The sequence below is a fragment of the Corvus hawaiiensis genome, chromosome 17, assembly GCF_020740725.1.
Source record: "Corvus hawaiiensis isolate bCorHaw1 chromosome 17, bCorHaw1.pri.cur, whole genome shotgun sequence".
Lineage (NCBI taxonomy): Eukaryota > Metazoa > Chordata > Aves > Passeriformes > Corvidae > Corvus > Corvus hawaiiensis.
The window spans coordinates 15,191,182-15,216,778 of NC_063229.1; the positions used below are offsets into that span (position 1 = coordinate 15,191,182).

Here is a 25,597-nt window from a genome sequence, read left to right on the forward strand (position 1 = left end):
CTAGCCTGAGACTGAGGGCTCTGAGGGAGCCGGGCGCGCCCCGGCCCGCGGCCGCCTCGGCGGGAACGGGCACGGGCACGGCGGCTCCGGCCGCTCCCGGCACGGGCAGGGCCCGGCGGTGAAGGCTGGGGGGCCCGGCACGGCCCGGGGTTTAACCCCGCCGCTCCGCTGCCTCTGGGCCGCGCCTGCCCGGGGCCGCTGAGGGCCGCCACCGCCGCAGCCTCGCCGCCGCCACTGAGCATGCTCGGCTCCCGCACATCCGCCCGCGCCCGGCGGCAGCGGGGACCGGGTCCGGGGTGCCGGGTCCCGGCGGGCTCGGGGCCGCCATGAACCGCGGCGGGGCGGGGGCGGCGCCCGCCTTCCCCGGCCCCGTGCAGTGTAAGTGCTGCGCCATGCGCGCTCCGGGGCCCGCGCCGCGCCAGCGCGGGGCAGCCGGGGCCTGCCCAGGCCCCGAAACCTGAGTAGCGCATGAAACGGGCGGGAGCGGAGCCCGGGAACCTGGCTGGGGGGCGGGGGGGAACCCGGGAATCTGCGTGAGCGCCGCGGGCGCCGGGCGGGCGGGGGCCGGGAAGGGGCGCGGGGGCCCGGGCGGTGCTCCGGGGTCACTGGACGGGGGTCCGGGGTCACTGGACGGTGGTCCGGGGGTCCCGGGCGGTGGTCCGTGGGTCCCGGGCGGTGGTCCGGGGTCACCGGGCGGTGGTCCGGGGTCACCGGGCGGTGGTCCGTGGGTCACCGGGCGGTGCTCCGTGGGTCCCGGGCGGTGGTCCGGGGTCACCGGGCGGTGCTCCGAGGTCACCGGGCGGTGCTCCGTGCGTCCCGGCCGGTGGTCCATCCCGGGTGGTGAATGCTCCATGGGCACTGGGCAGTGGTCCACGGATTCCGGGGGATTGTCCACTCTCCACGGGCACTGGGTGGTGTCCGTGTGTCCCCGGAGGGCTCCGTGCAGCGATGCCGCAGCCACTGGGCGAGTGCCCCCGCGGGACCCCGAGCCCTCTGGAGATGCTTCCCCGCCGCCCGGGGGTCCCGCAGTGCCCCCGCAGCTCAGGGCGCTTGGGCGGCAGGATGTCCCTGTGCCACCCATCGCCATCCCCCGGGCCGAGCTGACCGCGCCGTGTCCCCGCAGTCCCCGGCAGCACCACGGTGCTGGTGGAGCTGACGCCCGACATCCACATCTGCGGCATCTGCAAGCAGCAGTTCAACAACCTGGACGCCTTCGTGGGGCACAAGCAGAGCGGCTGCCAGCTCACCAGTGCCACGGCCGGCGCCACCAGCACCGTGCAGTTTGTGTCCGAGGAGACCGTGCCAAGCACACAGCCTCAGAGCACGAGCAGGACCATCGCCTCCGAGACACAAACCATCACAGGTACCCGGCCCATCACAGGTGCCCATCACAGGCACCCAGCCCATCACAGGCACCCAGCCCATCGCAGGTGCCCATCACAGGTACCCATCACAGGTACCCGGCCCATCGCAGGTGCCCATCACAGGCACCCAGCCCATCACAGGTGCCCATCACAGGTACCCAGCCCATCACAGGCACCCAGCCCATCACAGGCACCCAGCCCATCACAGGTGCCCATCACAGGTACCCATCACAGGCACCCAGCCCATCGCAGGCACCCAGCCCATCGCAGGCACCCAGCCCATCACAGGTGCCCATCACAGGTACCCAGCCCATCGCAGGCACCCAGTCCATCACAGGTGCCCATCGCAGGCACCCAGTCCATCACAGGTACCCATCACAGGTACCCAGCCCATCGCAGGCACCCATCACAGGTACCACCGTGTCACCTGCCAGGTGCCAGCACCACCCAGCCCTCTGCCCCTGTGTCCCCATCACCCAGCTACAATAAGAGTTTTCACATCAGTTGCCATGGAACCAAGGAAATGAAATAGTGCTTTGCTGCCTTCTTCTGGGTTTGTTATAATAATGGTGGCTTAATTTGCTAATTGAGATACAAGTTCACTCAAAGAATTGCTCAAGTTTATTGTGCTGTGTAACCAGCTTGTGCAAATTAATTAAAATTGTTGATACTTATGAGAAATACTGAAATTACTATGCTTTTTTTTTTTTTTTTAAGAGTGCTCTTGATGGAAAACAGACACAGAATTGCTGTCAGGCACCCATCCAGACCTTTTTATGTGAGAACACTGCATTCCCTAACACTACTCCCACAACTAATTGGCAGGAAAAATATTACTCAAAATTTCTGCCTATGTGAAGCCTCGAGTGAGGTCCCGATCCTGGAGACATTTAAATAAAATTAGGATTTTGTTCCGTGTATGAAGGTTTGCCTTTCTATATATAGTTTTGTTTTATTTTGGTGTGGGACCTTACTAAACCCCAAATTATTTGACTCTAATTTGGATAGACAGATTAAGGCAGAGGATCTGGAAGAGCACTGAAACAAACTGAATTCAGGGCTCACTTCCAGGAATTTTTGTATTATAATCCCTCAACTCAGTGTGGGTTTTGGGTGAGTCATTTTTCTGCTTCATATTTACTCATCTTTAGAATGAGGACAGTTCTATCCATTTGCCCTTTTGGGGTATAGCGTTGTTTAATTGATTTAAAAGCTGCTACTTTGGCTGTGATATTTTCACCTGTTATTCTTGTGAGTAACAGCTAAAAACAGTAGAGTTGAAAGAGGCTGAACTTTTTTAACAATTACAAAAATAATTTGTGTGCTGCCTTTTGACAACATTTGCCATATAAATAATGATATTTTTTTCTCGTTTGGGCTATAACACAGCCAGAGTTGGAAAACAAATATATCTTTATTTGGTATTTGGAAGAAAAAAACCTTTTTCCTTTCCTTCTCCTCCAGGTAAATAGGAACCCAGGAACAGGAATGTTGCTAGGAAAAAAAAACAGAGAATTCATGAAACTAGACAATAATTAGATTTTTTTTTCTGATTAGAGAAGTTAATGCTCTCACATGAAGTTTTTTGTGTGTTTAGTTTCTGCCCCAGAGTTTGTTTTTGAGCATGGCTACCAGACCTACCTGCCCAGCGAGAGCACAGAGCCTCCAGCTGCTGCTGTCGTCTCTACACCACCAAAAGCAAAGTCCAAGAAATCCTCCTCCTCACTGCCACTGAAGAAACTCAGCTGTCTCTACCCAGGTGAGATGGGGGTTGTTCCTTCTGCCTTTTCCTTTTAGCATGGAGAGCTTTCCTGTAGTGACACACACAGGAGATTTGATACCTGCAGCAGTTCTGGTGCAGATTTCACAGAATCCGGGAATCTTTTGGGTTGGAAAAGCCCTCCCGGACCATCAGGTCCAACCTGTGCCCAATCCCCACCTTGTCCCCAGCCCAGAGCACTGAGTGAAAGGCACATTTCAGATGCTGAGGATTCATTTCTGCACTCCAGAACTGCAGCACTTTCACTTGAACAGCATTCCTGCATGGGGAGCTGTTACCTGAGCTCGCAGTTGCACTAACTCAAAGTCTTATGTGGAATTAATTAGTTCCTCCAGCATCCTCTCAGTACTGTAAAGAACATTTCAGATGCTAGGCTGAGATTCCAGAGGACTTGTTCCAAATCTTACAGAAAAGGGTAGGAGTGAGTTGCCTCCAAGGGGAAGCATTAGAAACTCAAGTTCACTGGTCGTTGTTTTAAGTGTGAGTAAACAAGATGAGGAATTAATTTTGTTGTTAACACTCAATTTTAAAGAAAACACTGTTGAAAATAAACATAATTTCCAGAATATGGCAATATATTTTTTTTATTTTGCTAGATTTTCCTGGAATTTAATGATCTTCCTGTTTTCAGGTTGCCAGTTCAAGACTTCCTATGGTATGAAGGATTTGGAACGTCATCGGCGAACGCACACAGGTTTATGTTCCTGTATTTCCTTTTGGGTTGGCTTCCTCCTTTCACCTTTTTCACAAAAGCTGTTTTCCTATGAAGTAATGTCTCTGAATATAGGATGTACACATGTCTGTACCTTCTAGTATTGTCCTGGCCTGTGCCTGAGGAGTTGTTTCTTGGGGACATGCCCTGCTCTGGGCAGCACCAGGCACAGACACTTGAACACTGGAGGTTGATTTGAGGCACAGCTAAATTTCTGAGTGCACACCGATGTGATGTGTTTATCAGGGTGCAGTGTGGTGGGAGTGCACACACCTGCTTTGCTCTTCATGGGACAGCAATTCCATGATTTCACTTCCCAGTTCTGGAGTTGCAAAGGGAGAGGGCTCCAAAGGCTCTGCTGCTGTTTGTTGCAGATATGCCCGCAGCCTCGTGTCTGGCTCCTACAAACGAGTCCCTTTCCTAGGCAGCGTTTGGTCTGTGCTTTATCTGTTTGCTTTATCACCACATCCCCGCCATGCCAAACCCTGAGTGTGTGAGTGCTGCTGTTGCAGGAGACAAGCCCCACAAGTGCGAGGTGTGCAGCAAGTGCTTCAGCCGCAAGGACAAGCTGAAGATGCACATGCGCCTGCACACGGGCGTGAAGCCCTACAAGTGCAAGCACTGCGAGTACGCGGCGGCCGACAGCAGCAGCCTCAACAAGCACCAGCGCATCCACTCCAACGAGCGCCCCTTCAAGTGCCAGATCTGCCCCTACGCCAGCCGCAACTCCAGCCAGCTCACCGTGCACCTCCGCTCACACACAGGTGGGCTTGGACTCACAGCCACGGCTCCAAAGGCTGGACGGTCACAGAGATGATTTTAGGTCATGTACACGTGCCCAGAAGGGACAGTTTGAATTCACCGCCTGTGAATTATGGGATCGTTAGGGCAATACAGCTCCACTAAAAATACCTGGAAGCAATCAGGTCTGACTCCTGGTAGGCTTTCTTCTAAACGGGTTTTGGAACGCTGAGATGTTCTCAGTGAGCAGGACTGAAGTGGTGCTGATAACTCCCAGGTTGTCTGTTCAATCCTTGCATGGCCCATTCACTTCAGAGCTGGACTCAGTGATCCCCTCTCAATTTAGAATATTCTGTGATTCTGTGATCTAATTGATTGATTGATTAAGAGCATCGAGGTTCTTATCTAAGTCTCTCAAATCTGGTCCACTTTGTTAGAAACACTGAAATTACTTTATAGTTGTAGTAGTTACATCAGTGCAAATGTTAGCTGCCTAATTTAATCTTCCTTGCATCAGTAAAGTAGCAAGGAATTAGCAATTTAAGTTACATGTTTTTCTGACCCTTTTTTGTGGTACCTTCCCTGTGCAGACTGAGGGACATTAATAGGGTAGGATGAGCAGCCAGAACTATATTCTGCCCATAGAATTTTTGTTTTATGGGTAGAAAGCCTCTAGGCTTATAAACTTTTTACCATTTTCTATTTGCATTATTTGCCTAAGTTTCATTTAAATCAGATTTCTCTCCTAGAGATTATTTGTAGAAGAGAGTTGCTGTAAAGATACTGCTGTACTGTTCACTCTGTGCAGTTGTCTCTATATGCTGTTTTTCACCTAATCCAGGGCGCTGGATTGGTTTCTGTGTTATCTTTTATACATTTGATTAGTTCTGTGAATTTTAGCTGCCAGGTGGCTCTGGTTCAGCAATTACTAGATTAGCTTTGAACCTCTCCTACCTCTGATTCTGGATTCGAGTATAAACAACAGCAGTTTGGATGTGTGCAAGATGGGATTTATTTGGAGTAGAGAAAAGAAATAAATCCCTTGTGCTCTGGGAAGGAGGGGAGGGTCAAGCCAGTCTGCCTCTAGTAAAAAAGAATCTTTTACATTTCACAGATGTGCTGTGATGGGACAGGCAGGACTGGCAGGTCACTCTGCAAGTCCCCCTCTTTCTGTTGCTGTATGGATGTGATGGTCAGGCAGAGCACTGGGGGCTGTCAGAACTGACCTGTTACGAACACTCTGGCTGCACAATGTGGCACATCAGAGCATTTTTGTGCCCTTCTTACCTGAGTGAGCACCTGGGAATGCTCATGGCTCTCTGGTATTTCCAGAATTAGATTTCTGTGCCATTCAGTATTCCAATAGTTGGGAAGGGATTTTAGGCTAACCTTTCTTTTTGGCATATCAGTCTGTTGCATCTTAAGCAATTGAATTATGCTAAAACTCAGTCTTTAGTTTTGTTGTTTCTTCTATTTCTCTGAAATTAATCTTTTTTTTTGTAAAAGGACTTTTCGATTTGCTGAAAGGAGGGACAATAATTTTGAAAGTAAGCACTTCATCCTTGTTAGGTTGCAAACCTGTCATGCACACAACCAATTTTAGGAGAAAATTAAGATTGGGATGTAGAATATATTGCTTACTAGAATTAAATTAGTAATCCTCTAGAGGGTGAGTGTAATCCCCATTGCTCAGAGTGGGATCATCTACACAGAATTACTTGTTGAACGAGTCACTAAACATCAGCTTCCTGTTAATTTGAGTGAAACTACTCTTAGAATTAATAATCCCAGGGTCAGACACAAGTTTTTATCTATATCGTGGCAGTGTCAGTTAGGGATGGGCAGAAACGTAAAGAAATACAGAGCAGACCACTCTTTAAACAAACAGAACCAGCATGGTTTGCTGTATTCTTTGTCATGTACTGTGCTACCCTGTAGATGAAAATTAAGTCATTGAAATATGAACTGTGCCTTCATCAGCAAACCAGATAAAAATTCAGTAGCTGAGTGTGCAGCTGAGGCTGTAAAATAAACTAGATGAACAAACAGTGCATCTTCATTAATAAAGTCTGTTTAATATAGATAGTACACCATGTATCTCAATTATTAAACAGATACATGGATTAGCACAGTAGGCCACAACTTGATTTGAAAAATATGCAGCTAAACCTATGACATATGTAGCTGGATAAGCAAATTATGCAAAATTATACAGCTCTCACCAACTCTATAAAATATTAACTTCTAAAATAAATCAGCCATTTGCAGTTTGATTTTTAAAGAGGATAAATGCTTGTTGAACTAAACACACTTTTCTTTTTCTTCCTCTCACCAAGAGTGTCTTAGAACCTAGTAACACAATTCTTCCGCTTGTTCAAAATAATGCCTACATAAAGACTTCATGCTCAGGTATTTTATAGGACTACATATTTTGATTAAAATAAAAAAGAGGGGAATAGTTATTTAGTTAGGTTTCTAAATTTGCTTTGGATTTTTTTTTTAATGGCTTCAGAAAAAGCTCGCTGGAATTGATTAGGGATTAGCACAGCTCCACCTTAACATGGTCATGGATATTGTGACACCAGCCTGCAATAAAAAAAATGCAAAATAATGGTTTAGATGCAAGTGTGTCAGAGCAGGTGATAATCCTGTGTCAGGAAATTTCTCTTGATCTTGAGAATGCGTTGGGAGTTCAGAACAAGGCAGCTGTACGTGGTTCATCCCAGCAGTGGGTCCCGGTGTCTGCTGTGTAACCTGTGCATTCTGTTGGCAGGAGACGCCCCTTTCCAGTGCCAGATGTGCCCCGCTAAGTTCAAGATCAACTCGGACCTGAAGCGGCACCTGCGGGTGCACTCGGGGGAGAAGCCCTACAAGTGCGAGTTCTGCGAGGTGCGCTGCGCCATGAAGGGCAACCTGAAATCCCACATGCGCATCAAGCACAGCATGGAGAACACCCTCAAGTGCCCCGAGTGCGAGTTCCAGTGCGGGAACAAGACCAGCCTGCGGCACCACATCCGCACGCACCAGCCCGAGCAGCCGGTGAAGTGCTCCGAGTGCAGCTACTCGTGCTCCAGCAAGGCGGCCCTGAAGGTGCACGAGCGCATCCACTGCAAGGACCGGCCCTTCAAGTGCGAGTTCTGCAGCTTCGACACCAAGCAGCGCAGCAACCTCACCACTCACGTCCGCAAAGCCCACGGCGACAAGGTCAAGGGCAAGAAGCACTCGGTGGACAAGAAGGAAGGAGAGAGGCCGAAGCAGGGCGGCTCCAGGCAAGTTGCCAAGCTGGATGCCAAGAAAGCCTTTAAGTGTGACCTGTGTGATGCCTCCTTCGTCCGGGAGGATTCTCTCCGGAGCCACAAGAAGCAGCACAGTCTGTACAATGGCTCCAAGAGCAACGAGCTGGCTGTGCTGCAGCTGCAGATGGATCCCAGCCGGCAGCCCAGTGCCCCCATCACCGTCAGTCACCTCCAGGTGCCGCTCCAGGCCGCTCAGGTGTCCCCGTACAACGAGGGCAGGGTCAAGATCATCGTGGGCCACCAGGTGCCTCAAGCCAACAGCATTGTCCAGGCCGCCTCAGTGAACGTGGTGCCCCCCTCGCTGCTGGGCCCGGGGCAGGAGGAGGTGCTGGGCAGCGGCCGCCTGCAGCTGCTGGGCCAGGTGAGCGTGCTGGCCCCGGCCCCGCCGGCGGTGGCCACGGGGGACGCGGGGCCGGTGGCACAGCCGGCCGTGCTGCTCACAGCCCACGAGCAGGGCGAGGGCAGCGCCCTGCACCAGGCCCTGATCCCCGGGGCCGCCCCCGGCCACGAGCCCCCCACCAGCCAGGCCTTCATCGCCAGCTCCGGCATCAGCTGCTCCGACCTGGAGGGGCTCAACGCCCTCATCCAGGAGGGAGCCACGGAGGTGACCGTGGTCAGTGACGGGGGGCAGAGCATCACCGTGTCCACGGCTGCCCCCCCTCCTCCCATCTTCTCGTCCTCTTCCCACACAGAAGGCCCCAAGCAGACCTATTCCATCATCCAGAGCGGGGCTCACACGGCCCTGCTGTGTCCCGCAGACTCCATCCCCGATTAGGCACGTTCTGGACATCTAGGGGGCTGTTCTGGACACAGTTCTCTCCCAGGGCAGTGCTGAGCGTGGCAGCAATGCACAGGACACAACTGAAGGCAGGATTTGTCCTCCAGAGCCAAATACCTTCCACGTTTTATTTGTCTGTACACTGAAGCATCTTGTGTGTGAAAAGGAGGATGTGTCTGTATTTCTGTGCCTCTGCTGAAATCAGAGGCCCTGCTCCTTGGAAAATCAAAGCAGCTGTTGCCAGTGTCCCCAAGCAGTGACATCCTCAGAGTATGGCTCTTGTACTGTGCTGCCTGAAAGGAGAAATCCTCGCCTTGTGCTGAATTACCTTCACAGCAGCCTTGTTGTTTGATGCACACACAAGAAGACAGTAATCTGAGCCATTCTGGAGTTTATTTCAGTGAAGCGTCTCTCAGTTCTGTGCTCGGTGTGCATTCACTGCTCCTGGGTGAGCTCTAAGGAACCCCCACTGCTGGGTCTGCTCCAGCCCAGGGGAAGTTTGAGGCGCTGTTCCTCAGTATCTGTAGAAGTTGGTAGCACCTGGCACTTGAAATGCTTAAGCAGAGACCAGGGGATTGTTTTTAGAAAGCAAAAGAATGTTGTCCCGCTCTCAATAGTAACTAACTTCGTTAGCAACGACACCAATTATCTCTGGCACGGTGTTGTCTGTCAGAGGTTGCCTGTGAATTATAGAGCAAAACAACTGGAAATATATTTTTTACAAACACTACTTACCTTTTGTTTTTATTTTGATGCTGCCTGTTGGGAGTTGCGTGGGTGGTAAAAGTGCATTACAGTTTGGGTCTTCTTTCCATGTTCAAGGGGAAAAAGGAAAAGAGTGACTTTAATTTAAAATTTAAAAGATGTTCTAATCCGAGGTCTGTCGCTCCAGCAGAAATTCAGGTTGGATCACAAGGAGATGGTAATTTATTACTATACAATGGACCTTTCTCTAATGAAAGAATTCCAGGCTGTATTTTGAACTCTGCAATTGCCTGTGCAAAGGTACCACAAACTAAAAGCAGTGAATTGTCCCATACTCGGTGGCGTGGGTGAGCTCTGCAGGCAGGGTTTCCTCAGCTCCCAGTGTTCCGTGTCATCCATAGGTGGTGCCAGAGGCCCAGGGAAACTTTGGAGTTGCTCTGGCTCCTGGATGATGTTTCCTGTTTAACACTTCCTTGTAAAAGCATTTTAAATTCACTTTTAGAAGATGTTACCAGAAGCTCAGCTGTAAAAATCTCGCTGTCACTTCAGATAAAAAGCTGCACATAAAAAGAAATATCCAACGTTTTCTACAAGAAGCAGATCTGTGGCCAAAGCTTAATCTCACAATTCATGTTAAATTGTTACTCTTTTACTCCCTGTAAATTAATTTGCCCTGTTCGTAGTTCTCAGCTGCAGAATTGTCAGGCACTGCAAGAATGATAAAAACCGAGGGATTTTGGCAAAGCTGCTGGTTGGAACTGCAGTTTGTCTGTGCTTGCCCTTGGCCAGGGGCTGCAGCCCCACGGCCAGGAGTCACCTTCAGTCCAGTGTCACACAGCGTGCACAGCTCTGTTATCTGCACTGCAGCTTCTCAAAAAGCCTCGTGAAGCCTCTAAAGTAGGAAACCGGTAGATTTGTCATATTGTAAAAACTCACCTTGGTTCTGGTCCTGTGTGGGCCTCAGAGATAAACAGGAAAGATAACAAAATTGTGTGAATGAATAGACAAAGTGCTGCTTCTTAACGTTATTTGGCTGATTGCATCATGTGAACAATCTAGAGACTTCTTTCCTCCACCCTGAGAACAAAACCCAGCTGATAACCGAGGCTGACACGGGGGCAATTTATTTTCAATTTTCTCTTCCAATATTCTGGCTTTATTTCTGTGTGTGACAGTAATGGTCTGTGTTTTGGAGCTGGCAGGGGCAGATTGTTTTCATCTCTGATGTTCACTTAATACATTCTTCGTTTATCACAGAACCGTCGCAGGAGGGAGCCGGGTAATTCAGAACAAGTGTCTCTTGTAGAGTTCTCCTGCTTTTGAGCACATGGTAAATAAATCCTATCCCTCTGCCCCAGAGTTCTGCCATGGCCTCAGAGCTCTGGAGCAAGTTGTCTCTTTCCAGGACAAAATACTGGGATGGCTTTTTGTTGCTGCTGCCTGGAGATCCCCAGGCTCCCCTGGTAAGTGCTGGGCGCAGGAGCAGAGCTGAGTGGTCCCACCGTGGGTGCTGCTCACACTGCACAGCCCTGGCTCCCAGAGGGAAGTGTAAATAAATTTGGATATTCCACCCCAGCCCAGCCCTGGCTCCCAAAGGGAAGTGTAAATCTGGACATTCCACCCCAGCCCATCCCTGGCAGGCTCTGCTCCCGGCACAGGCCTTTTCCCAGTTTGCCTGTGGGGTCCCAGGTGGGAGTTTATGGTGTGTCACACCCTCCCTCCTCTCTGGGGATGAACCTCTGCCTGCTCAGAGATCTGAGGTTATGCTGGGCAAGCAGAGGTGCAAAACCTCTGTGCATTCCCAATAAACCAACCCAGCTCCTGGGCCTTCCCAGCCCCTTGGGGTTTGTTGCTGCTCCTCCCTGACCCTGCTTTGTAAAGCCAGACCCAGTTCCACGTGAGCTGATCCTCCACCAGACCTGCTCAAATGTGCTTTCCTCCTGTGCTTTTGTGAGGCAGAAATACACAACAGGGAAACAATCTGAAGAAAAAACGTGTCTTGGACACTTTTAATTGTGTTTTGGAGAAGCTGGTTCTGACTGAGCCCCAGCTCAGTGTCCCCACTGGGGTCTGAGCAGCACTGAATTAAACCTTATCAGTGCTGCTGTATTTTTTGTGTGGTTTTGATGAGTATTTTAGCTGTTATTGGCATCAAAATGGGAGATTCCTGCTCAAAACCAGCCTCAGTTTGTCCCATGCACACGGGAAGTTCCTGGATATGTCCCAGGAAGCACTCCTGGATGAGGGGATGGGATCAAGTCCTCACCTCAGATGAGACCTAAAACCAGCAGGACTTGGCCCAAAGCTTGCTCCTTTGGGAACTGAGGGAAAACCAAACTTATATTGAACACGTGGGGGGCTTGCAGTTGAAAAATTGTAATCAAAATAATTCCCAGCCATTTTGGGAATGAGCTATTTATTGGTGCTGTCATCTGACTGCACTGGAAAGTACCTTCTAAAATGTCAGAGGCATGCCAAGACATTTTTTCTCTAGAATACAAAGAACTGGGGAAGGGCGCTTTTTTTAAATGTAGATGCCTTTATTTTATTCTGTATTTCTGATTCTTGATTTGTGTTTGAAGTCAAAATATAGTCAGTCATCCTTTTTGTACTGTGATGCTCTGGTGACTGCAGAAATACTTTCTGTGTTCTCAATGGCAAGACCTCTATCCTATAATTTCAGGAATATTGACTGGATACTCTAATGGCCTTTTACATCTCCAGTTGGAAAATCTTTAGCCTTGTTATTTAAATTTTAAGAAGAGAAACCAATATTGTTAAGAGGAACTGATGTCCCCTGTCACTTACCCAATGACCTTTCATGAGGTGATAAAGGTTTCTATAGTGACCTGAGGAAATAATGTCTCAGGTATCACTGTGAATTAAAAGTCTGTGGCAGGAAAAGCTTTCTTTTCTCTCTCTCAGGTATCCAGTTCTGCCTTTGTCTTTATTCCAGTTGCTGGACATAGAGAAGGACTCCTAAAACATCCAGTATTTGGTTACATGGCTGTCTTTAGAGGCTTCACAATGTTGTAGGGAAGGAAGAAAGTCCATGGCAAGGCAGAGGTGGATTTTTTACAAGCTGTGTCCACGGGAGTAACACACTGACGTTCAGGGTGTGCTGCTGCAATGCCACTGGATTCTGTACCCTGTGGTATTATCAGCTAATTAATTCCACAAGCTGCAGGAGCTGTGTTTGCCTCTCTAAAACCAGGAATTATGATTTATTGCAGATTCAGCTTTGACAGTTTAAGTTCCTCGATTCAGACCTTGTGTAAACTTACCTTTATTCTGAAAGCGAAAGCTCTGGGGTAGTGAGAGAGTGGCTGCATTTTGTAGGTAAAAGTTGAACATGATCTGGGAAATAATTAACTGAGGACCTGGAGAGTGGTTTGAGGTGTTTTGATTTGGTTGTTGTGTTTTGGTTTGGTTTTATTTTAAAGACACAAGGATGCATTTCTGCCTTCTGTGCTGCTGGATGAAACAACCTGTTATCAGTGCCTTTCAGTTTATCAAACCTGATGTGAGACACCTAAAAACGGCTCGGAGAAACCTCCAACGTTTTCAGCTTGATTTTTGATGTCTTTCAGAATGAAGGAAAGCTGATAAATCTTTGTGCTGTCTGTATTGGCAGCATCTGAAATAAAGGCTGGCCCTGGTCACTCTTGCTCTGAGCTGTCAGACAATTTTCTATCATCTTGCTTTCCAGCACAGACTGGGAGCTCACCAAGCCCTGGGCCCTCACCTCCCTCTGCCTGCTGGTTGTGTTTGCACCTTTTAAATGTCAGACTGTTAAAGAAAAGACCCACCCCACACCTTTTCCTAGCACAGATCACGGCTTCCTCCTGCCAAAGTGTGTCTGCACTTACTGCTGTTGGCTATAATTAATTATTCTATCAGTAATATTTGTATTTGCAAAAAAAATCAGTATTTGCACTGGAGTTGTGCTGCTGAGTTCCCCACCTGGAGAAGGTGACTGCCCTCAGAAGAATATTGTGAGGATGGGAATAACTTGGATACCTCAGTGATGAGCGTGATGCAAATACCCAGATAGATCCTGCAGACAGTCACATCTCCTGATGGCCCAGAGGAAAATTTCAAAGAACAGGAATGCATAAAGCTCAGCTGCATAATGCATAGCAGTCATAATTAATAGATTAAAGTTCTTTGTGAAACATGCTTTTTTATTCTAATAAAGGGAAGGGACAAATGGTGACACAGTTTTAGCAAAACAGCAGCGTAAGATGCCACGTTAGAGTTGTAAAGCTGAAGAGGTGATAAAAATGTGCCTTGGGTTTAAATTTTTACAAGACTGATGTAAGACTTATTACCTTAAATAGCACTTTTCCTCATCTCTGGATCATTCTGGTTCTCAAAGTACACACAATTGCTGGGGGATTATTAAAACCTTGCCAATCCTTGCTGCTTAGGCCCTCCTAAAAAGTTCAGAATTCATCCTGTGAATCACTTTGCCTTAACAATGTTAAATTTTGCTTTTGTTGTAAAATCGTGGAGATCAGTCATTGATAGAACTTTAATTGGCTGGGGATGTTCATGATTTTTTTCCTTTAAAAAAAAAAAGCCTGCCAGCAAAATTGCTTTTTGGTGATGACTCTGCTTGAAAAGTGCTCTGCAGGGGCCCATTCCCAATTGATTATCTTTCACAGCTAATAGCTTCAAAGGCTATTTGGTGGACAGTCCAGTTTTACATTTAAATGTAAATCTCGATAGCCTTGACAGACTGATGATCAGAGAAAAGGGAGGTAAGACCAGTAAAATAAATGTTCAGCTGGTATAACTTTCACCAGCTCCTCCAGGAGCAATTGTAGTGAAATGGAAATGGTTGCAGTTTGACAAAGCTCTTCGGAGGGGATGGTGAGTGGAAAGTTCCCTGAGAAGATGCAGCATTAATAAGTTGCTGAGTGGCCTGTCAGCCCTAAAAGTTCAGTCCGGTGTCAGTGGCTCCTGTTTGTGCTGCCTTTGGGGTCAGGAGGGAAGCTCAGAGCTCTGGGGCCGCCTGGGCAAAGCCAGACTTTGGGTGAAGCCACAGTAGGGAAGTTCTCTGGCCGAGGAAGGTGAGGACACGTGTGGGTGGCTCAGTCCTGGTGTCCTGGTCATGGGAGAGGTGTCCCAGCTCCCCTGGGTCAGGGGGTGCCTGGCAGGAGCTGAGCTGGCCCTGCCTGACTGCAGTCTGGATTTGACAGCTCATAAGAATCCCCAGAGTGACTGATACGATTCTTACTCCATCCTCCCTGGGAGAAAAGGTGGACAAGGAATTCCTCGGCTCCCAGACATCTCAACAGCTGCGAGGAGCTGCCTTTTTTCTCATTTTTCATCTTTGTTGCCGTGAAAACAGCACACAGACACTCACTGCTCATTCTCACTGCGTAGTCCTCAGGGCCAAACAAGTCCAGAATTTTCCAGACTTCCAAAGGAAGGGACAGAATGTTCAGTGTAGAACCCATTGAGAAACGGGAGATCAAGGAAGGAATGTCTGTCTAAGGAAAAGAGGGAGGTGGTTTTAGGGATACCTGGGGATGGGATGAGAGTACAGAAGGTGTTTGTCCCAGGAGGGACTGGCACTCTGGGAAAACACCCCTTGTCCTCGACTCTCATTTTCCTGTGGATTCCTGGAATCATCTACATAAGGTAGAGAGAAGAAGAGAATGCTCTTGTTTAAATTAAGTTTGAATTCCACTCCAGTGGCACAATATTCCTGTGCAATGGAGTAAAGGGCATCTAACCCTGTATTTTTTCTTTTTTCTTCTTTTTTTTTTTTTTTTAATTTCTACCACTCTGTAAATCCTCTGCACCAAATCCCAAACTCTCTTAGGAGCGCTGGCCAGCACACTGATCATGGTAAAATGGGATCAAACCCAGGCAAAAACGCACCTGCCTTTTATTTGTCCTTCAGGACAGCACCATGAATTAACAATGATACCCCCCCAGTGAAATCATATTCTCCTTCCAATACCAAATTAATCAAAATTCATGGAACATGCTTAACAAAACCTGACACATCCTCCCCCATTTTTTATTTATTCAGGATGCACAAAGCCAAAGAATCTGCAGGTCCAGAGACCCCATCAGCCCTGTGGAGAAGGTTTGTGCCATGGCAGAGCTCAGGCTTTGGGATGGTTTGGAGCCTGATGGGGCGGGCAGGACGGGCAGCAGAGGAGGGGCATCCCTGGCACAGGCAGGGTGCAGGATTTTGAGGGAAACCCCTCCAGGTGGACACAGGGATGAAACCCCAGCTGGCTCTTTGCAGTGCCTGAGCCCCAGCTGCTACAGAGCAGTGGCAGCAAAGCACTCAAATTGGAATGAATCCTCTTTTCCTCCCCGTGTAGAAAAGTTTTTAATAATAAATCCAGCTATCAATCCAGTGGCTATGAAAAGAGAGGATCCATAAAATCCATGGGCAGAAATACAAGTCTCTATTAAGCTCTGAATAAATTATCTATATGGCCACTGAACTTTGTAGTGATCTTTCCATTGACTTCAGGTCAGATCTCTCCTTAAAATCTGCTTTGTGATATGACTGGTCCAGAAACCAGAAACGAACAGAAGAAAAAACTTTACTTGTTCTTTCACCTTTTGGCAGTTTCCTGCTCTGGGTTGAGCTTTCACAGATTTATTCCAGAAGCCTTTGGCCCATTCATGCAGAACTGGTCTATTTGCATGTGCAAATTTCTAATCTTTGCCCTGTCTCTGTTCCGTTGTGTGAGTTCAGTTTGTGCATTTGGTAAATGGAAATACTTGGTATTTGGAGAAAAACTGGGCCACACACAATTTTTCTGTTTACTATAGCTAACAGCAAGTAGTAAGAAAAATAAATAAACAGACATGTTCCCCATTAAATCAGTATTAATTCATGCAGAAAATCCACTTCATCAAAGGTTTTCCATTTTGTGCCTCTCCATGTTATAAAGATGTTAATTTCTTTAAATCCCAAACACTATAATTATTTTAGCTCATATTTTGACACAGAGACTGGACCATAAAATTAAGAACATTCCTCCCTTTCCTTCTGCATTGCTATTAGTGGGAAGAAGTTACAAAACAGAATTTCCTTGAAGAGGACTTCCCAAAAACTTTTACATTTGTGAACATTTAAGTGTCATATATAATTTAAATGTTGAATAGAATATACTGTATTTATGCTAGATAAAAATCTGGGTGTTGATTAATTTTCTGTGTCCTGCTTTGAGCTGTTTTTCTGCAGGAGGATGGTATCACTGTGGCAATCAAAGCAGTTTGGGGTATGGGGCTGTTTAGCATCCTGCTGATGAGTTATGCCATCAATACCAAACTGATTTCCAAGATAAACCCAACTGAGGCATAACAAAGCCCAAGTGATGGCCAACTGTGCTTATGTGATCATCTTACAGTGGTTACACAGCTCAGAGCTGCTTTTATCACTGGCCTGGTGATGCATTTATTGTGGGCTTTGGAGAGAAAAGGATTAAATTAAAAAGGCATCGTGGTGTTATCAGCCAAATTCTTCAGTTCAGCTCCTGGTTGTTAAACGAGTTTCTCAGTTTACACCGAATGAATGTAAGAAAAATGGAAGCAGAAGTGATTTGCTAGAAAAGCAAATAAATTTGGTTACAGTTACAGAAGGAGGACGTGAGGCCCCTGGGCGAGCACATCATCTCCGATGTACAAACAGCTGCTAATCTTATCAATGCAAAGATGCCTCCCTGCTGCATTTAAAAGCCAGCTGCCTTTATTCCAGCTCCCAGTCCATTGAAATCTGCTATAAATACCTACTTTATAACACTGACCCAATATATAAATTGCTCAGTTCAAAAGAAAAGCTTTTTTGGAGGAAGGGGGGAACGGAGTAAACGCAGTGTGTTGTAAAAGCTAAGTGGTTTTATTGGCACTTTAAAATACTCTTTTCTGCTGAACTCTATCAGCTCTGATTATATATAACAACAGTAGTTATGTATTAAAAATGTGTGTCAATAGTTCTGGTAGCACTGCGATTTGTCATTTGTGTGCCAGAGGTCCCAACAGGCTTGATTGACAAAATCTGGCCATGGCTCAGAGGGATCAGACAGGGGGGATGTGTTTGGCTGGTAAATTGATAAGAGCAACCATCTCAGTGGTTTAAATAAGGAACTTCATCAAAAGCCAGTGCAGGCTGCACTTGCACACCTCTCACAGAGCCCTTTCCTCATGCCCGTGGAGAAGCTGAGGCTGCCACAGTGCAGGAGGTCTTTGCAGGAGTTTATCAATCAAATAATGAATTAAACCTCGAGTAAAGATTAAGAACAAGTTAATTGCTATTTACACAGAACGGCTGCTCAGCGGTTTAATCCGTGCCCTCACGTCAGTGCTGGTAGAGCTGATGAACTCCTACTCCCAGAACACCTCTGCCATGGGAGGTGAAGGTGTATCTCACTAAAAGGTGTTAAACCTTGTGTTTTCCACTGGTGACCTTCTCAAAAGTACCATACATTTTTTTGTGTGAGACCACAGCCAGGATGGAGCCACTCAGACATCCCAGCTCACCTAAACTCCCTAAATAAGCAGCATAGAAAGCAAGCTGTATCCAAATTGCTTCCACAGAGCAGTCAGGCTTTTCAAAGGCTGGTTTCCAGCCAGGAGTGGATATAAAACAGGGACTAAAGCTTCCCTGCACTGGACAGGAGCAAAGCTGTCCTCAGGCAGCAGGTGTGGAGCCTGTTTTGTTCAGGGAGGGCAACCTCTGCTTTTCAGCAGCTTGTTCTGCCTGCGTGTGAACTCACAGGCTGGGAAATGAAACATCCCCCAGGACAGCTCCCTCTTTGAATCCTCTCAGCTGTATCCTACATAAATTACGGTGTGCTGAGACTGGAGGAAGTAATTTAATGCTGGAATTCTCCAAAGGCTCTGCCTCCTTGTTTTGCTGAGGTGTAGCTGTGTTATGCATTATAGATAAACAGGGACTTTTGAAGAACCCCCCTCTTCCTCGCAATCTGATTCCCACAGGAGTGAGATCAGTGAGTTTTTGTTGATAATTGCTGAGTACTCAGTGCTTTGGTTTCTTTTCAGACCATCCTCAGCTGAAGGCCAAGCCCAGAGGATCACCCAGCTGTTCCTCGTCCTGGGTGAGCTGCTTTGGCCAACAGGCTGCAGGTGGAGAACATTCCCCTTCCTCCTCCTCTCTAGGTACTCCAGCTCCACCACCCCCAAAATCATCTCCTCAGGTGCATCTCTGGTCCCAGGTCCTTCTTCCTGACTGTGACAGGCACTGAGCAGGTGCCTGTGTAAGAAGCTGCTGTTCCCTGCTTTGGTGCCCTCCTGGGCAGGGGCACTGTGTGGTATCTGCAGTCAGTTCGTGCAGCAGTTGGCTGCCCTGCTGCTGCTCTGGCCCATCTTCCTAAAGAAAATGACATTATTTTGTGTGGTCAAATCTCTTGTGCTGTGCTGCAAGCCGGGCTGATGGGGCCAAGCCTTCAGAGCCTCCACGAGAGAGCAGCAAGCAGGAGCAGCAATGTTTGGAGCTACCTGGGTGAACCTCCCGGCCCTGGGATGGAACCTCCTGCCAAATATTAGCCCTGGCTGATACCAGCGAGTCCTCATATGGATGGGAAACTTGCAGGATTATCACTTTAGGGTGATAAAAATGGCCTTGTTCTATTTGTAGAGCACCTACTGCTCTTTCAGTGGCGTACAAAGAGAAGGTAAAAGAAATAATCTTTTGAAAACATTTTTGTTTTAAAACTCCTTTTATAACCTTGCAGTCCAGAGTGATGGGGACCATCACAAAGGCTGGCCACCCCCTAATGAGGCTGCTCCCATCCTGCCTGCTCTCTATCAGCACAGGGAAGCAGCTTTCTCCAGGGCTGAGTCAGAGCAGTGTCAGCTTTGAGTCACCCTTTGGAAGTTTCTCCCTCTGCATTGGTACACAGCGGAGTTAAACTCGGCCGCCTGGAGCTGGGCTTTGCAAACACCCCCTGTAACGACAAGAGATGTCTCAGACACTCCCTTCTTGCACTCACTGCTTAGTTTAGAGGCACTGGGTTTCAGTTTTCAAGTGGAAAGGCTGTTAATAGTAGGGGGTTTTCTATTTTTATTATTGTTATTTTAAAATAAGTTGACCTTCCATTGTAAGCTGCTTATTTTGCCCCAGGCTCTGGGTCACCGGCACGATCCCTAGCAGCGCCCAGGTGTTTCTGACTGAGCTCTCTGATGAGGAACAGCAACCTGCTGATCCTTCCGTTGTGTCCCACGAAATCCATCCCATAAACTCCGCAGCCAGTTCTGTGAGCAGCCTTAAGATGTCACTGCCCGCCTTGGCCGCGGCTGCTCCCGCCGGTGTGCGGCGGGGCCGGAGCAGCGGAAATAGGCTGTTATTTTTAACACATCTCCCCCTCCTACAGGGAGTGACAGACAAGGTGCTGATGTCAATTGGCTGCTCTTACAGGCATTAATTAACTCAGCTGAAAGTCCCTTTCGTTTCCATTTCCTTCTGCAGGCGCAGCTGAACTCCAGCGCTGGGAAGTGCCCGGAGAGGAGGGAGAGCTGCCTGTGCTGGGGGCTGGGTCTGCTCCCGGTGCTTGTGCTGCATCCAGCAGCCCCTGGGAGGGCTGAGCACCTTCCCTCGGAGGGTTACCGAGTATCTCAGCGGGTCTCACTCCTCTTTTTTCCAACCCTGTTGTTTTTCCAGGTTTCACCGCTCCGCGCTCTCCCGACACCTTGTGCTGAGCTGCTGAACCTCTCTGTGGGCTCAGCTCGTTCCCAGAGTTTCCTTGTTCTCTCCTGCTTTTCCCGAGCTGAATCCTTGCTGGAACACATTTCTTCGGGCTGTGATGGGTTTTAATGTCTGTAGTGAGAGATCAGCACTGAACGTGCAGGGATGGATGCAGCTGGACGGAGGGAAGTGTTTTGAGGGAGGGTTGGGTTACCCGTGCTCCAGGGCAGGTTCTTGCAGCTCCTGGCAATGCTGCAGGAAGGTTTCTGGGTGGGAATAAACCCTGAGGAGTCAATAAAAGTCTGCGACAACCTTGTTTCTCATCCACCAGGCTGCTGGAACTGACTGCAGGGCTGAGCAGTGCCGTGTCTGTGGTAAAATCCACGAGTGTGAACCTGTGTAAACAGTGTTAATTCAGGTTTCATTTTCCATTTGCAGTGGGACAGAACTGTGCAAAGCCAGGGCATGGATGGATGGTGACCTGTGCAAGGCCTGGCACTGCCAGTTCTTTCACTCTCAGCTCTTTCAGACCTTGTTGGTGCCACCCTGAACTTTGCCAAAATAAGAACAACCACTGACAACCTCCAGTGATCTTTAAATTAAATCTGTAGCATCCATCATGCTGCCATCCACAGAGCTGGGATTGGTGCCAGAACTCTCTTTGCTTGAGCAAGTCCTTGGGCACTCCAGCTGAACGTGGAATTTCTACTCCGGGGCACTCAGAGATGCTGCATGTCCCCTGAGCATCTGGCACCAAATAAAGGTTAAACTGGGAAACATCTTCTACTTTTCATCCCCTTTGCCCACATTTACAGTTGTTAGATGTAGAAATGCAAGTCTATATTTGAATATTTTAAATCCATAAAAATATAAAATATTTCTAGAAATAAAATTACGATTTTGAAAATATTTTGTCAGATGTTGCAGTTTGAGCTCTCCTTGCCCTGTTTCCTGCCCCGCCAGAATAACACAGCAAGAACAACTCCATATCTATATCTTATTCATAGGAATAAAATCAATTTATAAATTCACATTAAAGCTTGCTTTTCTGAGGTACAAATCTGTGACAAAATCCATCACATTTGTTGGTCTGGGATACTTTTTCTTGCTATTCTATCAGCTCCTCCATCCTCTCTCACAGAAACTTTTTTTCCTTAGAATTCTACCCTTTTTTTCCTTAGAATTCTGCTTAATTGGGCTCTGGTCTGCACTTTACTCCCTTAGCAGTAAAATAATTTTAACTAGTGCAAGAGCCATCTGTTGTTCCTGCACTGCACATTCCCACCAGGACAACCAGGAGTCACCAGCCAGCAGCTGAGGTGGTGGAAGTGCCGTGGACAGAGCCATCATCCCACAGCTCAGGTGTGTCCCTTTCCACCTGCTGAGGACTCACATCACACTGCTCTTGGTAGGAAAAGCTGCTGTCTGTCAGAGTCCCCAGAGCTCTTTACTGGGAGAGAGACTCTGACCAGTGAGGGGGAACTGGACACCCTTTAACAGTGCTCATTAATTAGGAATATAAGTGAGGATAAAAAGAATTGCTTTTGTGTTGTGGAGTGAAACTTTAAAGCGGTGGTGTTAAATGTTTAGGTCTTCAAGCAACCAATGTATCCAGAGCTTATAAAATTTATGGCTTTAAAATAAAAAAAGTAATGGATGGCAAACAGCAGGCAGGGTGGAAGGCCTGTAAGGGAGGGTGTGCTGGCTCTGGGGTAGAGGAGAGGTCTCTGATTCAAGGTTTACTACTCGACCATGGTTTCATGAACCTTTTTGTGACCCCGAGCAAGTAACTCCCATCTCACTATTCTTCCATTTCCTCTTTCTGTAAAATGATATTAATAGCACTTCACCTGCAGAGCAGGTTTATTGTACAAGGCTTAATGAATGTTTGTCTCCCTGTGATTGAGATTCTTTCCTGCTGGAGGCAAGAATTTTAAGCAGGTTGATTAAATAGAAAAGGTCTCTAACTGAAGCTATTATTATAAGCAGAAGGAATTATTTCTTAGGGAATTTTTAGTCTTATGTCTGTTAGAATTGTCAAAATACCGCAGCTTTAGTTCCTCTACTATTGAGTGACTTTAATTTCGTTTCTGCCAGAAATTCTGCTGGGGGATGCTCTGAGTTTTGAAATGATTCAAGACCTGTCTAAACTCTTCTTGCTCTGAGGAACAACAGTTACACAGTGAGAAAAGTGTCACTGTATCAGCACTACACACAGAGTTCTGGAATTGTAGGAAAAAGGAATTTTGGGTGTTCAGCCAGATTCAACCCTCCTCCCTAAGGCTGTTACTGTGATGCTCTGGCATGAGGTTTGAAGCTCTGAGAGGTGCAAGCCTTGGTGTTTGCAAGGAGCAAACTCAGCAGCCCATGACAGGATGGGTGAAAAAGGCTGTGCTGGGCTTGGAACACCAAATCAATCCAGGAGGAAGCACTGAAGACAACTTTAGGACACCCTGAATGCCTTGTGGATGCAGCAGCACGCACCTGGGTTCACCTGTGGTGGAAATCCCAGCAGCATCCCAAATGTCTTGGTGTGGGCAAGAGGGCTGCCCCTGTCTGGGAAGGATTGCTGCCCAAAGCCATGGCTGTGCCCTCCTGTGCCAGGTTATTGCTGGGACTCACACACATTCAACAGCCCTCCCTGGATCTTTAGTACAAAAAGAACCTCCGTGCTCCACCAGGGAGGGTTCAGAAGCATCAGGTGCCAGTTGTAGCTGTATGAATTCAATGTCTCCTCTGTGGAGATGATGAAAAGCTTGGCAAGAATTTAGGCAGCGGCCAAGGCGAGTGTTACAGAGCACCATTGTGGGGCAGGGATTATGAAGCTGCTGCTGGTGGCCAGAGACAAAGGATGGGATGTCTTAAGAGTTAGCCCCAGTAGTAACCACAGTGTTGCCATTATTATACAAACAGGGCTTAAAGTCCTTGTCTTTCTCCCTGATGTGTTAAAAGCAATTGCACTGGTTAATGAAAATCAGGGAACAGGTTTTGGGTTTTTGCAGAAAATGGAGTGGCTGGAGCATCTTCAGAAGCTGTGTGGTGTAATTTTGCTGATAACTGCAACTTACAGCTGAGAAAACGAATTCACAGTTCCCTTGTTACAGCTGAAATGGCCAACAGAGGCTTTGTAAAACTTGCAAAGAGACAGAAAACACAGGGCAATGTGTAAGGGAATATTTTGATTCAGTGACCTGATGTTTCCTCCTAAACCTGATCTGCCTCTTGCTCCTGGTATCAACCATGGAATGAACAGATCCGTGTCAGGAGGCAGCAGGGTGGTGTGGGAGAGGTGCTGAAAGCGCCTTACAGGTGCTCATGAAGGCAGACCCAGAACTCCCAAGAGAGTTTTAAATTTGGGATCTGAGACTCTGAGGCACCTTGACACCCACAGAACTGAGGAAGGGCATTGTCAGCTCTCCCTTCTGGGGTACCCCGAGGCACAGAACCGGCAGAAATGACTGAAATCATCTGCTGCTGTCAGACCTCATCCAGGGACCAGCCTTGGGCAATGATCCTGGTGCACATCTGGAAGGAGGTTGGCTTGGAGCTGTGCAAGGGGGTTGGATTCAGATAACAAATTAGGCTCAGTTCAGGGAGAAAACTTTTGAGGTTTTAAACGACTTCATCGTTTGCTTATGTTTCTGTGCTAGGAGTAATATGTACTTTCTCTTTGGCAGAGCAGTTAAATGTTCAGTGTCAGCCTAATCCTTCTGATGTTTGGGAGGCTTTAATTTATGAAATCCTCAGGTTATTCACATCCTTCTCATGTAGAAGTTACTGCAAAATTAGCATGAAATCTCCCAGCAGAAATCAGAGGTTTCATGGAGCTTTACTATGAAAGAACATAACAGCAATCATTTCTTGAAACCTCTTCACAATGCCAGACTAAGTTTAGGACGTGTTAAAAATCAAATAGACCTTTCCTGTCATTCAGTTCTCTCAAGACAAATTGTGAGAGTTTAATTCAGAGGGGTTTTGCTTCCATTACATTTTGGCATTCTGAAGCTATGAACCCAATAATCTTTCCCATGTAAAAATATGTTTAATAAGCTATAAACCTCCATTCTGTCCCCTCTTCCCTGCTGTGGGGATCCATCAGCATCAGTGAAGAATTGCACATATGTACTCAAATGGAACCTGCAGGGAAAATCAGATTTACAGTCTTCTTTCACAAAGAATCACGTTTTTCTCAGGCTGTCTAGAGAGCTGTTAGAGTCCATTAAAAACAGAGCTCCCCTTTTGCCATCCTTAGTCCTTAATTTCTCAAACACGGGTAGAGTATTTGTGTTTTCCTAATAACAGCTGCAGGGATGGTTTGGAGGGAAAGTGCACATTTATGTAGACACTTTAATGCAGCTTTTAATTCCAAGTTTATTAAAGACAATTTTGAAGGGACAGTTCTGAAAAAAAATCAATGCCTGTAGTTTTCCATGTTAACAGTTTATTTACTGATTTATTTCAGCTGCTGATCTCTCCCTAGCTATTGCATCCCCAATCACTTTTCTGCCATCAGAGGAAACAATCAGAAAAAGCTGCCATTGCCCCTCCAGGTTTCTCGTTGGCTAATTGGAGTTTTTGGCTCTTTATCCTGCTGATTAAAAGAACAGCTGAGTGGAAGTCAGAATGCATTTACAGAGCTGCCACACCCAGCCCTGCTCTTTGCTTTACTCTGATTAATTTAGCAAATGAAAACCCCCTGTAAACTCACATAACTTTTTGCCCATAGTTGCTCTGTAGTTTGGGGTAAGCCTTGGGTAAACTGGCCTGGAGATAACTAAATCAGTGTAACAAAGGCTTCCAAAGAGCTTTTTGTTGAAAAGTGCGTTTCTGTAAAGTAACATTTTGTGCTGGGGCATATAGATGGTATGAAATGGAGCAGCCCTTTTGGAGAAGCTGCCTTTAATTTGGTGTATGAGAAAAACAACTGTCACTGTTTACACTCCTCGCTCAAGGTAAGCGTGTTTGCCTAAAGTATTACCCCAGCCTGGCTTGCAAACACTTGAGGCTTGCTTACCATTTTTCTATATATAGACTGCTCTGTGGAACTGTCTTTATCAAAACTTTGGGGGAAATCTTTAACAGAATCTGAGAGACTTGCCTAATTTATGCAGCTGTCTATTCTCCTCCTATTGGTTCCCTCCATGATATGTGTTTATCCTCCCTGCCTGTGAAAACCTGGAATTAAAACTGAAGTATTTCTATTTTATGCCTGTAATTGCTGGTAGAGAAGAGATGGGGGTGATGGATAAAAGCTGTAATCTCTTTAGTGAGCTTTAAACAAATCATCTTGTAAATCCCAACAGAAAACTATCCCAAGTTTATGAGACAGAAATTTCCAAACAGCAAACCCTTACTCCACCACAGTTTTTTGAAACTATTTTAGAGGCCTTTCCCACACCTTTTGTGATGAAATAACCTAAAATGAACCGGCTCCCTGATTTGAGAGGGGAGAGAGAGAGAGCTGGGGACCTGGTCCCCACATCAAAACTATCCCGGAGAGATCAACCATTGATGATTTAAATCTTCACTACTTTATCTCT

At 47.2% G+C, this 25,597-nt stretch overlaps 1 protein-coding gene across 1 annotated transcript; it reads left to right on the plus strand.

Moving 5' to 3' along the window:
- Window positions 1-276: 276 nt before the first annotated feature.
- Window positions 277-9,401, plus strand: ZFP64 (ZFP64 zinc finger protein). Its single transcript, XM_048322004.1, has 6 exons — window positions 277-378; window positions 1,124-1,363; window positions 2,962-3,123; window positions 3,776-3,838; window positions 4,369-4,620; window positions 7,371-9,401. Exons 1-6 carry the CDS (start codon window positions 327-329, stop codon window positions 8,666-8,668), a joined length of 2,067 nt encoding a protein of 688 aa, XP_048177961.1. The 5' UTR covers window positions 277-326; the 3' UTR covers window positions 8,669-9,401.
- Window positions 9,402-25,597: the final 16,196 nt, after the last annotated feature.